The sequence below is a fragment of the Mustela nivalis genome (genome assembly GCF_964662115.1).
Source record: "Mustela nivalis genome assembly, chromosome: 5".
Classification (NCBI taxonomy): domain Eukaryota; kingdom Metazoa; phylum Chordata; class Mammalia; order Carnivora; family Mustelidae; genus Mustela; species Mustela nivalis.
The window spans coordinates 260,838-274,064 of record NC_139024.1 but is presented as its reverse complement, the minus strand read 5'-3'; the positions used below and the strand labels follow the sequence as shown (position 1 = coordinate 274,064).

Sequence of the window (13,227 nt, the reverse complement as noted above, 5' to 3'; positions counted from 1 at the left end):
AGCCGCTGCTGAGGTGCTGGTTTATGTGACCAGAGTTTCGTTCTTCTCGGAGTAGACCTTGGCATGGAAAGAAGGCAAGCGGAACGGAGCAGAAGCAGCCTCGGTTCTGTCAGGAGAACGAATGTGGACCGATAAGGCGTTTCTGCGTCGTTTCTGTGCTCGTTGTGGTGACCTGCACGGTGTGTGTCCTGCCTGTCCCGACCCCCCAGCTTCTCCCGTTTCCCATGCGCTGTTTCCTAAAACAGAGCACCACAGTTTGCGAATTAGAAGTCCCCGTGTAGTCAGAGTTCGACGCGTGTTGCCGACGTGTTTTCTACAAACCCTCCTCTACGGCTTCACTAGTGACGAGGACCTGCTGTCCCCTGGCCCCGTTTTCCAGTGTGGTGTGTTAGTCACGTGATAGGCTCACAGTGTGTCTCACTGACCGGATGAGTCTCTGTAAGTGCAGGTGACTGTCGTGGGGTCCGCTTGTTGAAGAGTCTGATTATTTCACGTCCCCCTTGGGTTAGGATCCGTGCCTGTCAGTCCAGCAGCTCCGTCTCTCTGCTTGCTGGAGCTCGAGAACTCCCCTGGGTCCTGCCCCGCAGACTGTCTGCTGGGCTCTGCTGGGCACTGGCTGAGCAGGTCTCCTGTGTCTGGTGCCGTGTGCGGGGCCTGAAGGAAGGAGAGGGGCTTCCCTGTTTCCCAGGAGTCACAGACCCCCGTCTTGTCTTAACCCTTTCGTGCGCCCTTTAGCTTTCTCCTGACAGCTGAGGAGAGGCCAGATTTGAGACCTCCAAGCAAGAGCTTATTCCTCTCAAAACAGGTGTGCAGCGCTCTGCCTTTGTTGCCTGCACAAAGGCCGGCCGGCGGCCCGTCCTGCGCGCTCAGAGTCTTGGGCTCCTGGGCGGGAGCCACAGGTAGCAGGATGCAGGCCGCTGTCAGCTGGCGGGAGGTGCCCAGACTTCCTCATGTACTTTCTAGTCGAGGCAAGTGGTCGGGGTGTCAGAGCTTAGGAGTCTCGAAGAAGGAGGGGCGCCTGGGTGGCTCAGTGGGTTAAGCCTCTGCCTTCTGCTCAGGTCATGATTCCAAGGTCCTGGGATCGAGTCCCGCATCGGGCTCTCTGCTCGGCAGGGAGCCGGCTTCCCCCCCACTCTCTCTGCCTGCCTCTCCACCTACTTGTGATCTCTGTCTGTCAAATAAATTAAAAAAAAAAAAAAGGAGTCTCGAAGAGGGAACTTGAGGGTGGTTAAGTGTGTGGGGAATTGGGGGGAGGGCGCTCCAGCCCTTGGGGTCCCGGGACCCCTGCCTACCCAGAGCCCGAGCACTGGAGCCCTGGAGGCAGGGTCCGTCAGAACCGACGACCTGAGGACCTGCTCTGGCCCAGCATCTGCCGGGCCACTCGTCTCACCTGCACGGGGTCTCCTGGGGACCGTGTTTACATTCAGACACCCACCGCCCTCCGCCCCCAGTCCCAGCTGTGGCCCCTCAGTCTGCGTTTTTCACGGGCTTTCCCTGTGACTTAAGGAAACCGGAAGTTTGGGAAGCGCCGACCTGGTGCCACCTTGCTTCCTTCTTAGACGTGATGTGTCCTTGGGGTTAGGTGTGTGGTGGCCTCCTGACATGTACTGATCTCGTGTCCCCACAGGCAGGTGGGGCAGGCAGGGATCCGGCTCCCACAGGACGAGCTCTGGGTACAGCCGGGCAGGCCACGGACAGCACTGGAGGGACCAGGGAGCAGGTAAGAGGCTGGCGGCCGGCGGTGGCTCACGAGGGCGTCGCGCCTGGGCTGCAGGGCCGCCGGCAGACAAGCGCCGCACGTTCTGGTGGCGGACTGAAGCGCAGGCTCAGGCTCCAGGCCGGTCTGTCCCTGCTCCTTGCCGCTTTTTCTTCCATTCAGGATCCTGTTCTTGACAGTCTACTCGGAGGGAGGCTCTTGTGCTGCTGTCACGCACATGCGTCTCTCTAATGAAGAAAGAGCACGTGGCGTGTTCTGTGGCTTGGCTTGTATATGTGGGACCCTTTAGGGGATCCAGGAAATGAATCCTTCACTTCTTGGGTGTGTAGTACGGATGTCTGCAAAAGCTGACTTCATACGTAATGATTCCCATCTTACATACAGAGGGAACCTCGTGAGTATTGACCATTGCTGTAGGTGTCCCTCTCATGTGCTGTCCGCTGCAGGGTCCCCCAGCACTGGCTAGTGGAAGCACCCACTGCCACCTGAAGCTACCAGACGGCCGACCCAGTGGGCGTAGTGGCCTCTCCCCTGCCACCTCCAGCCCAGGGCGGCACGCGGCGACTCCACCCGGACCTCGGAGTGCTGCTGCCGGTGCAGCGTGTGTGGGACGAGGGCGCGCCCGTCTCCCTCACCTCGAGCTTCTTGAGGTGGCTTCTCACGTTGAAGCAACTGCTGCTGATGGAACAAAACTTAAAACAGGGCACCCAGGGGACACAGAGGGTCTGTCAGCCGACCTGGGGTCAGACCGTGTCAGCCACCGCCACGGGTTTGCATCCGCGCAGCGAGCAGGCGTCTGCAAGGGCGGGCTCGGCGCTTTCACGCTGCGTCCGCTGGGCGGGCTGCCGGCCGCGGGTAGAGCTGCGCCACCCGAGGTCCCAGGGGTCCTGTGTGGGGAGGGCCCCCTCCCTGGGCTCCTGGAGGCCCCAGGCAAGTGTGCCTGTGTGGCCCTGCGGCGCTGGCTGTCTGCCTCTGCTGAGGGCTGGTGGGCAGAGTGCAGAATGCCGGCTCCTAGCCCCTTAGGATGCCAGGTCTTCCTCCAGCGACCGGGAGGGCCCGGAGATGTGTGCGTGCAGTGCCGCCTCCCCGCGGTCTTCGTGGAGGGGTCCGATGAGGTCTTCCTGAGGGTGTTACGTTCTCAGAGTCCGGTGAGAGGGAGCAGACGCTTCGGGGGTTTGTGCACGGGAGGCAGGGCCCCAGGGAGCCGCGTGGGGCTGGAAGGGCAGCGGGAGGGAGGCTCATGGGCAGTGAGGTTGGCGGACAGCAGAGGAGCGGTGCTTCCAGGGCCTCACAGCCTTGGTCAGAGCCCCAGAGGTCACTCCAGATGAGTTGCTGCATGTGTCCGTTCTGGGCGCGTTACCTGTGGCCGCCGGCCTGCCCTGCGGAGCTCAGAGCCTGCACCCCTTCTCCACAAAGCTGTTTGCCGATGCCCACAGGGTCGGAATCAGGCTCCTGTACTGTTTGAAGTTCAGTATGCACTGGGCCGGGAGCAGAGTGGGGGTCCAGCCCTATGTGCCCAGGTAGCCCACGTGTAAGTAGCAGGAGCCTGGGCCCCTGTCACCCTTGCAGCTGTGGAGTCAGACTGCTGCGACCCTGGCCCTCCAGGGAGGGTTAGAGCACAGCTGCCCGGCTCGGGGAGCAGGGTGAGGGCAACCCCGTTGGACAGGTTTCCGGCAGCTTGACATGACAGGGCGCTCAGTCCTCCCTGCGCCCCTCCGAGCAGATGGCAGAGGCCTCCGCAGTGGCACCTCTCCGTGCTGTCATTGGTGTGGGAAATGGTGACTGACATTCCTCTTAATCCCCTTGGGCCTGGGCTTGTCTCCTTTACTTCCTGCCGGGTCTCCGGAATCAGGAAGTTTCGGCCGTGTGACGTCATGGGGAGAAGGGCTGCCGGGGAGGCCTGGGCACAGGTGGGGGAGACCGTGAGTCTCCAGGCCGACGAGCACATCAGTGGGGCCCATGGCTCTGCGCGTGCTTCCCCGGAGACGCTCCCTGGGCTGTGGTCCCCGCCGCGTCATCAGCAGGCAGCCTGGGCAGGCCTTGGTGTCCTACCGGCTGGGTCCCAGGGTTCCAGGCAAGCCGGGTGCAGTCGCCCTACTGAGTCCTTGGATTTGAGTCTCTCAGAGCCGTTGGAGGATGTCCTTCTGTCTCTCCTCATCCCCAGAGGAAGCCTGCTGCAGAGGTTCTCACAGGCAGGACCCACTGCTCACCAGTGACCTGACTGAGCACAGGTCCCCCGCGCACATGAGTGACCCCCCGGATTTCAGGGAGCGTTTGCAACGCTTAAGGATGTTTGTCAGATGGGGTCCGAGGCCTGGAGAAGCCTGTTTTCCCTCTTCTGTTGTGGTTACATAGAAGCAAGGAGACTGTAACAGACACAAAAGCGAGAGGCTGAAGCTGCCCCAGGTGCCCGGGTTTGCAGGAACCTCCTCCTCAGGGCCAGGACCGCAGCGGCCCCACGGAAGACTGGGGATGCTGGTGCAGGAGGGCTCGGGGCTGAAACACGTGCCCTGTGAGACCACAGGTCAGAGGCAGAATTGCACCGCGTGGGTTCTGAGCTAAGACCAGATTTCAGAATCTGGGGATGGAATGCTGGCTTCAGGAGCACCGTCCCTGGTGTCATCAGGGCGTGTGGTGGCAGGTGGCAGGTGCACCGTGGCTGGCACAGCAGAGCACACGGATGTGCTGAAGCCTGCGCAGACCGCCTGAACTGATGTGACGTGGAGTCGGCCGCCCCGAGAGCTGGAGCGTGGGGTGTCTCCCAAGCCTCCCTCAAGGCGGTGGCTCAGCAAAGACAGATGTCTCACGTGGAGAAACGTTCACAGAAGTGTTCCTGGTGGAGCCATGTGTTGTCTGATTTCAGATACTCCTGTGTGAGATACGAGCCACACACGCATAGAAAGTCTTTTATTAGAGCTGGCACGTTATTTAAGGTCAGGGAATCCACCTTTTCAGTTTTGTCACTGTGATAGAATTAATGATGTCATCGCTGCTGGGCCCACACACTGTTTGCTCCCTTATGTCTACCTTTGAACTCCGGTCTGAGGATCTTTTAGAGATATTTAAGTAGTCCGAGTAGAAAGTTGTCACTACTTCCTGGACAGAGTTAACAGACAAAATTCTTTATGTAAAATTAAAAATGCCTCCGAATGTGTGTACTGAGTTACCAGGAGACAGTCAGGGAAGAGGAGGGGCGAGCACCAGCAGCAGCCGTGGCCGCCTCCGTGAGCCCACAGGGGCCAGGCGGGGAAGCCGGGGCCTTTCAGGGAGGGGCACCAGCCTCCCTGTGAAACGTTTGCTTCCTGGGCTGGGAACTGGGGAGGGGTCCCGGGACCGGCAGAGGTGAGACCCTCCCTGTGGTGGGGAGCTTCAAAGTAGCGACAGTGAGCGTGAGAACGCGTAACTTCTTCCTTGTTGGTGAGAAATGAGGTGTTATATTCCACAGTCAGTAGCAAATGGCCTTTGCCTGTGGTTCCTTCAGATTCTCCCTTGTCGGCGGTAATTCTGCAGGAGTGCTGGGCTATCGTAAACCCATCGCTGAGCATCTGTGATAACAAGGAGGGGCCTGGAAGCCTCCTTCTGGCCTCGCTGTGACCCGCTCCCGCCACCCAGCCCTTGACCAGAGCCCCTGCCAGGCTCTCATTTGTGGGAGCCGCTGAGCCACAAAGGCTGCCCTCGGCGGGAGAGGCGCGGGCCGCTGTGTCAGGAAAATGTCATTTTCTGAGTGTGCGAACGACCTCCGTTTTTCCCGGCGGGCGGCTCTCCTCTGGTTCCCCGACACTCCCTGTGTCATGGAAGGTGAGGAGCCACCAGCTGCACGGGCAAGGGGGGCACTCAGCTAGGGAAAGAGCCGCACGCCGCTCGCTCCGTCCTTGGCCGAGTGTCCTCCATGATCCCTGTGCACGTGCAGCTCCTTTCCCAGTGTCAGCGGCCGTGGAGGCTGTCTGGCTGTCGTGCCCGTGGTTGGAACTGGCTTTCAGAGGAGCACTGGGGACATGCTTCCTTCTGCCAGCACAGCCACCACTTAATTAACTGCTTCCTACTCTAATGGAATAGTTGGGCAACAAACTTAATGACAGGGGCCGCAACAGAAAAGGGAAGAAAGATGCTCTTCTCCAAGTACAGCTCAGCGTGTTGTTTGATACCTACTTGGAAATGTGCTGGTTTTTCTGTTTGAATTTTAGAGAAATGGAATTAACTTAGTTTTGGTTTTCGTATTTGTTTGGTACAGGAAATAGACCATATGACCCTGACCATTGGAGGAGATACTCACCCTCTTCTGGGTAAGTCACCACTTCCATCCCCAGAACAAATCCGTTTGATCAAGGACGAAAGTAGAGCATCTGTCTTTGGAACATGTGTCTTTCATATCAGTTGCTAACTTGAAAAAAATTCAGATGCTGCATCCTGACGTGGGGCTAGGTTAACTTGGTTTTGCAAATAAGTTTGCTTCCTCTCAAAAAAGTGCGGAGAGAAGGGGACGGGAGGTCCAGCCCTAAAGCCCTGGGACGCCCTTCTCGGGAGCGAAGCTTTTCAGTGACTTCTCTCGCAGCATATGAAGGAGAGCCCCGTCGGCTTAGTCTCAGGGGCTGTGCCTGACTCTGCTAACATCTTTACTCTCATTGCTTTATCTGTGTCTCGAAAGTGTGGTTTTTTTTTTTTTTTTAAAGTGAGTTGGAATCTTACTATGTCCTGCTTTTTTAAATTTAATGCTAGATTGTAAGGACTGTAAAGATTGGAGACATGATGCACTACGGCGGTGTAATATTCCACGTGTGGTTTCTAGCTCTAAACAGAGGGAAAGAGGTAACCGCCTTCTTCTCCCCTTCCTGGCGGGAGAGCCAGCTCTGCACGGAGGGCCCGGCCCTGCCTGGGAATCATAATGGTGTGTGGCCCACGGGTCTGTTCCTGCCAAATCCTCCTTTCCATTTTACTCTGGCCAGGCTCCAGCTCAGAGTCCCTGACAACAGTGCATGAGAGGCAGGCCTGGGTCCCAGCTGACAGACACCTGGCATTAGACGGGTGGCCTGTAGGGTTGCGTGGGGAGGAGGCACTCATTCATTGTCAGGAAGCTTAATTTATAATGCTGCTAATGAGAGGTTCATTTCTTGCTGTATCTAAGCATTGAACAGCTCTTGGTTTTAAAAAATGTTCTGGATTTTCCAAGTTTCATGGAAGAATTCTCAAATAACTTAAGAATTGTCATTTCAAGGCCAAAGTTTTACTGAGCTCAACCTCTGGAGTATTGACAGTGGAAGGAAATCTAGATTTAGGGGATCGGCCTGTGTCAGTGGCCTGTCCGGCCCCGCACACTGTGGCTCTGGGGGTTTCCAGCACTTGCAGATAATGCTCACACATGGTCCCCGAAGACACAGTCGTCGCTGTCCGTAGAAGCAGAGTAACCAGTTTGCGTGTTGTACTTCATGCATTACCCCAGCAGCTCAAGTACGCAGAGCTCCTGGCTTTGTCTGGCCTTAGAATCCCATCAAGTGTTTACCAGAATGGGGTACAGTCTCCAGGTGTTTTAATACATGTAGGTTTTATGTTTGAAACACCCTCACTGCTTCCTGCAAGGCCTTCTGAAATACACTGTGTACCTGGTTACTTTCCATGCAAGTCTTGTAAGACCTACAACTTGATGGCCCAGCTTTACTCATTTATTTTTTTTAAGATTTTATTTATTTATTTGACAGAGACAGAGAGAGAAAGGGAACACAAGCTGTGGGAATGGGACAGGGAGAAGCAGGCTTCCCGCTGGGCAGGGAGCCCGATGTGGGGCTCGATCCCAGGACCCAGGATCATGACCTGAGCTGAAGGCAGACACCCAATGACTGAGCCACCCAGGCGCCCCAATTCCCCAGCTTTAGAAATAGATTTGTTGGGGCGCCTGGGTGGCTCAGTGGGTTAAAGCCTCTGCCTTCGGCTCAGGTCATGATCTCAGGGTCCTGGGATTGAGCCCCACATCGGGCTCTCTGCTCAGCAGAGAGCCTGCTTCCTCCTCTCTCTCTGTCTGCCTCTCTGCCTACTTGTGATCTGTCTCTGTCAAATAAATAAATAAACAAAATCTTTAAAAAAAAAAAAAAAAGAAAAGAAAAAGAAATAGATTTGTTTATTCCACTTACAGTGTCCCTGTCTGTCAACATTCTGTCCCTTTCATTTGTGCTCGTTTGAGACCACTGTTGCTTCTAGAAGTTTCATTTCTTTTCTGCTTATTTTTATAACTTTGAAATGAAGTTTTCATCCCTTAGATGAAAAGAGTAGACCGCCGTGAAAATTGTTCTCCCCTTTATAATATCTGCACTGCAGCTTGTCAGTAAAATGTTTCTTGTCATTAGCAAGCTTGATTAAGTCCTTGAGTTCGCTCAGTCTCTTCTGTTTGAGGAGGCAGTGTTTACGGTAAGGTTCCGTGATCTTGTTGTGTGAGTCAGTCACCTCTGCAGCCTAGTCTGGCTGGGATGAAATGTCCACGTATCAATTTGAAAATGAAAATAAAACAATAGGGGCGCCTGGGTGGCTCGGTGGATTAAGCCGCTGCCTTCGGCTCAGGTCATGATCTCAGGGTCCTGGGATCGAGCCCTGCATCGGGCTTTCTGGTCTGCGGGGAGCCTACTTCCTCCTCCCTCTCTGCCTGCCTCTCGCCGACTTGTGATCTCTGTCAAATAAATAAATAAAATAAATCTTAAAAAAAAAAAAAGAAAACAATATATCACTCATAATTAAATCTTTCACATTTCTTTGATTATTGGGAAGACACTTCATGATCTAATATATTGGGATCTTTGGGAAGAGGGAGGATGTTAAATTTTGAGTTTTGTCAAATGCTGCTTCTGCGTCGACTGAGATGGACGTAGGATTCTTTATCCTTCGTTCTGTTTATTTGTCGTGTTGATTGATCTGCATGTGTTGAACCCTCCTTCCTTCCAAGGGATAAATACCACTGGTCTTGGTGGTGTTATGGTCACATGGGTCATGGTGTATGACGTGTTAACATTCTGTTGAATTTGGTTTGCTAATATTTTGTCAAGGATTTTTGCATCATTGTTCATCAGGGCTGTTGGCCTATGGTTCTCATATAGTGTCCTTGTCTGGTTTTGATATCAGGGATTGCTGGCCTCTTAGAACGAGTTTGGACGTGACCCTTCAGTGTTTTTGGAAGAGTTGGGAAGGACTGGCGTTAATTCTTTAACCAGCGACGCCATCTGGTCCTGGACTTCTCATTTGTTGGGAACTTTTTAATTACCGACTCAATCTCCTTTCTCATTTATTGGTCTGCTCAGATGATCTGCCTCATCATGATTCAGTCTCCATAGGTTGTATGTCTCGGAATTTATCCGTTTCTTCTACGTCATCCAGTTTTGGGTGTGGATGTGTCTGTCGTATCAGTTTTAATTTATTCTCTTTGTAATTTGATTTGAGCCATCTATCTTTTTCTCTTGGGCAGTCTAGCTCAAGGTTTGTCAATTTTGTATATCTTTTCAAAAAACCAATTTAATTTCATTTATTTTTGTTATCTCTTTCTTGTCTCAATGTTTTTTAAATATTTTTTATTTCCTTCCTTCTACTATCTTTGGGCTTAGTATGACCTTTTTCTAGTTCCTTGACCTGGAAAGTCAGGTGGTTTATTTGAGATGTCTCTTTCTTCTGACATAGTCATTTATTGCCATAAACATCCCTCTTAGAACTGCTTTGGTTGCATCCTATTATTTTTACATCCCATTAGTTTTTGTATGTTGTATTCTGTTTGTGTCTGTATCAAGATACCTTTTGATTTCTTCCTTGACCTATTGGTTGTTCACAAATGTGTTTTTCAATTTCTACAGATTTATGAATTTTCCACTTTTCTTCTCACAGATTTCAAGTTTCAAACCATTGGGATCAGAAACTATACTTGATACAATTTCAGTCTTGTTAACTTAGGAGAGTGAGGGACAGAGAGGGGGGAAAGAATCTCAAGCAGCCTCCACACCAAGCATGAAGCCCAATGAGTTGGCTCGATCTCACAACCCTGAGATATGACCTGAGCTGAAATCAAGAGGTGGATACTTAACTAACTGAGCTACCCAAGTGCCCATCAGTCTTGTTAAATTTTTAAGACTTGTTTTATAGCCCAACATATGATCTACCCTGAGGAACATTCTTGAATGCTCGAAAAGAGTGTATTCGTCTGTTACAGATGTCTGTCCAGTCCGTCTGGCCTAAAGTGTGTCCTTATTGCTTTGTATTTGGATGATGCACCCATTGTTGAAAGTGGGGTATTGGACTCCCCTGCAATTGTTATATTGCTGTCTACTTTCCCTTTAGTTGTGTTAATATTTTCTTTATATGTTTACAGACTTTATCATCCTTTCATGGTTGAAGCTCTCAACAAAGTAAACATAAAAAGAGTGAGCCTCAACTTAATGAAGGCCACAAATGACCAACCCATAGCTGGTATCATATACAATGATGCAGTGTTGAAAGCTCTTTCTCTAAGATCAGGAACAAGAGCAGGATGCCCACTCTCACTACTTCTGTGCGGCATAGTACTGGAAATTCTAGCCGGAGCAGTTAGGCAAGAAAAAGAAATAAAAGGAATCCAAATTGAAAAGGAGGAGGGAAATCTTTAAAAAAAAAAAAAAAAAAAAGGTGGTGGGGGGTGCTGGGTGGCTCAGTGGGTTAAAGCCTCTGCTCAGATCCTGATCTCAGGGTCCTGGGATGGAGCCCCGCATCGGGATCTCTGCTCAGCGGGGAGCCTGCTTCCCCCTCTCTCTGTCTGCCTCTGCCTACTTGTGATCTCTCTCTGTCAAATGAATAAATAAAAATGTTTAAAAAAAAAAAAAGAAAAAAGAAAAGGAGGAGGTAAGATCCGTTTGATGTTACAATCTCATATATAGAAAATCTAAAGATTCTGTCAGAATATGACTATTAAGTGAATTTAGTAAAGTTGCAGGATACAGGTTCAATATAAAGAAATCAATTGCATTTCTATACACTAACAGCAGGCTATCCAGAAAAATAATTAGGAAAAGAATTCTAATTATAGTAGCATTAAAAAGAATAAAATATTTAGAAATAAATTTTACCAAGGAGATAAAAGATCTGTATAATGAAAATTATGAAACACTGATGGAAGAAATTGAAGACACAAGTAAGTGGAAAGATAGTTTGTGTTCGTAGATTGGAAGAGTATTGTTAAAATATTCATACTACCCAAAGTAATCCACATGCTCAGTGCAATCCCTATGAAAATTTTAATATAAGCATTTTTCACAGAAATGGGATAAACAACCTTAAAATTTGCATAGAGCCACAAAATACCCCCCAAACCCAAAGCAATCTTGAGATAGAACAGCAAAGGTAAGGGTGTCACATTTCTTGATTTCAAACTGTGTTACAAAGCTAAAGTAATCAAAATAATTTGGTACTTGCACAAAAATAGACTCATAGGTCGATAAAACAGAATAGAGAGCCCAGAAATAAAACCTCAAATGTACGGTCAACCAGTCTTCAACAGGGGCTCCACGAACACCATGGAGAAAGGGACAGTCTCTTCAATAAATAATGTTTGGAAAACTGCATATCCACATGCATAAGAACGAAACTGGACCCTTAATTTACACAAAAGTGCATTAAAGACTTGAACATAAGACCTAAAACTGTAAAATTCCCAAAAGAAAATATAGGGAATAACTTCCTTGACGTCGGTCTTGGAAATGATTTTTTGATATGACTCCAAAAGCATAGGCAAGAACAGCAAAAATATACAAGTGGGACTATATCAAACTAAAAAGCTTCTGCATGGCAAAGGAAATGGTGAACAAAATGAAAAGACCATCTATGGAATGGGAGAAAATATTTTCAAACCATGTATCTGATAAGAGGTTAATACCTAAAATATAAAAGGAACTATTATAACTCAATAGTTAAAAAAAAAAAAAAAGAAAGAAAGAAAATTCCTAAATAACCCAATTGAAAAAGGAGCAAAGGAGCTTGAACAGACATTTCTCCACAGAAGGCTCACAGGTGGCCAACAGGTACATGTAAAGGTGCTCAGTATCACTAATCATCATTGAAGTACAAATCAGAACCGCAGTGGGATAACACCTCATACCTGTTAGAATGACCATCATCAGAAAGGCAAGAGAGAAGAAGCACTGATGAGGAGCTCTTGTGCACCATTGATGGAGTGTAAATGCAGAAAGCCACTGTGGAAAACAGTACGGCAGTTCCTCTAAAAATGGAACTGTGGTCCAGCAGTCCTCCTCTGGACGTATACACCTGGAGGAAAGGAAATCAGTGTCTTGAAGAAATATCTGCCCTGCAGTGTTCATTGTGGTATTTTTCACAGTAGCCAATGTGGAAATAACCTAAGTTATCAGCAGATGAACAGATCAAGAAATTGTGGTACATATACACAAGCAATATCCAGCCATAAAAAAGGAAATCCTGGCATTTTTGACAGTGGGGGTGATCTCAGGGTATGCTCTGCCAAGTGAAATAAGCCAGACATAGAAAGACAAATATTTCATGGCATCACTTGTATGTGGAATCTGAAAAAGTCGACCGTAGAGAAACCGTAGAATGGTAGCTGCCAGGGGCTTCTGGTTAAGGAAATGGGGAGGTGTTGGCTGAAGTGTACAGCACTCAGCTACAAGGGGAATAAATTCGAGACATCTGATGTGCGGCACAGTAAGTAGACTAAAAATAATGTATACTTGGAATTTGCTGAGAGTAGAATGGGTCTTGAGTGTTCTCACTCCACACACACAAGTAGTGCTTACGTGAAGCGATAGAAGGGTTAGATTGATCCCGGCAATTCTTACACAGGGTTAGCTACATTAAAACACCATGCTGTATGCCTTAAATATATACAGGTTTTTATTTGTCAATCATACCTCAGTAAAGCTGGGGAAAAAAAAAAAAAGAGGGTGCCTGGGTGGCTTAGTCGGTCAAGCATCTGCCTTTACCTCCTGGGATTGAGCCCCACATTGGGCTCCACACTCAGCGAGGGGTCCGCTGCTCTCGCCGTATGCCCCTCCCCTGCTAGGGTGCTTCTGCTCTCTCCTCTCTCACTCTCTCAAAGCAAAATCTTTAAAAAATTAAAAAAAAAAAACAAAAAGAGAGAAAAAGCGAGGAGCCTAAAATTGAGACGTGAATTAAACAGATGCATAAGCATCAGACTGACTAACAGTGGTTGTGTTCAAGGTGGGGATGAAACTGCAAGAGACTGGGCATTTCCTGCATTTCTGTCTTGTTAAGAAAGACAGTTACTTGAATTGGAAAACAATTATTTGAGAGGGACCCAAAGACACAAAGTTTTTCTTGATTCAGCATTCTCGTGGCCAGAAACCCTGATTGACTCCATACAATGTGTAGGGTTGGAACTGCCTGCTTGTGCTCACTGAGAGCTGTGGGCTACTGGGTGTTTCATGTTACCTTCTGACGTGAGGTCACCATCTCCCCTGCCCCTCTTCCTGGTCAGTTCCCACTGCACACAAGAGCCTTGACCACTCCACTTTTCACTGTATGCA

General features: G+C 49.8%; 1 protein-coding gene across 10 annotated transcripts in view; it reads left to right on the top strand.

The window, feature by feature from the left end:
- The window catches only part of FAM120B (family with sequence similarity 120 member B), an 85,857-nt gene that overhangs the window by 63,599 nt on the left and 9,031 nt on the right, over window positions 1–13,227 (top strand). For all 10 annotated transcript variants that reach the window (XR_014311706.1, XM_082730419.1, XM_082730423.1 and 7 more), the window contains 2 exons: window positions 1,628–1,720; window positions 5,949–6,000. Coding sequence is in view for 9 of the 10 variants with exons in the window: in XM_082730419.1 (XP_082586545.1) it covers window positions 1,628–1,720; window positions 5,949–6,000 (145 nt within the window). In the remaining variant the exon portion in view is untranslated. The remainder of the gene's footprint in view (window positions 1–1,627; window positions 1,721–5,948; window positions 6,001–13,227) is intronic.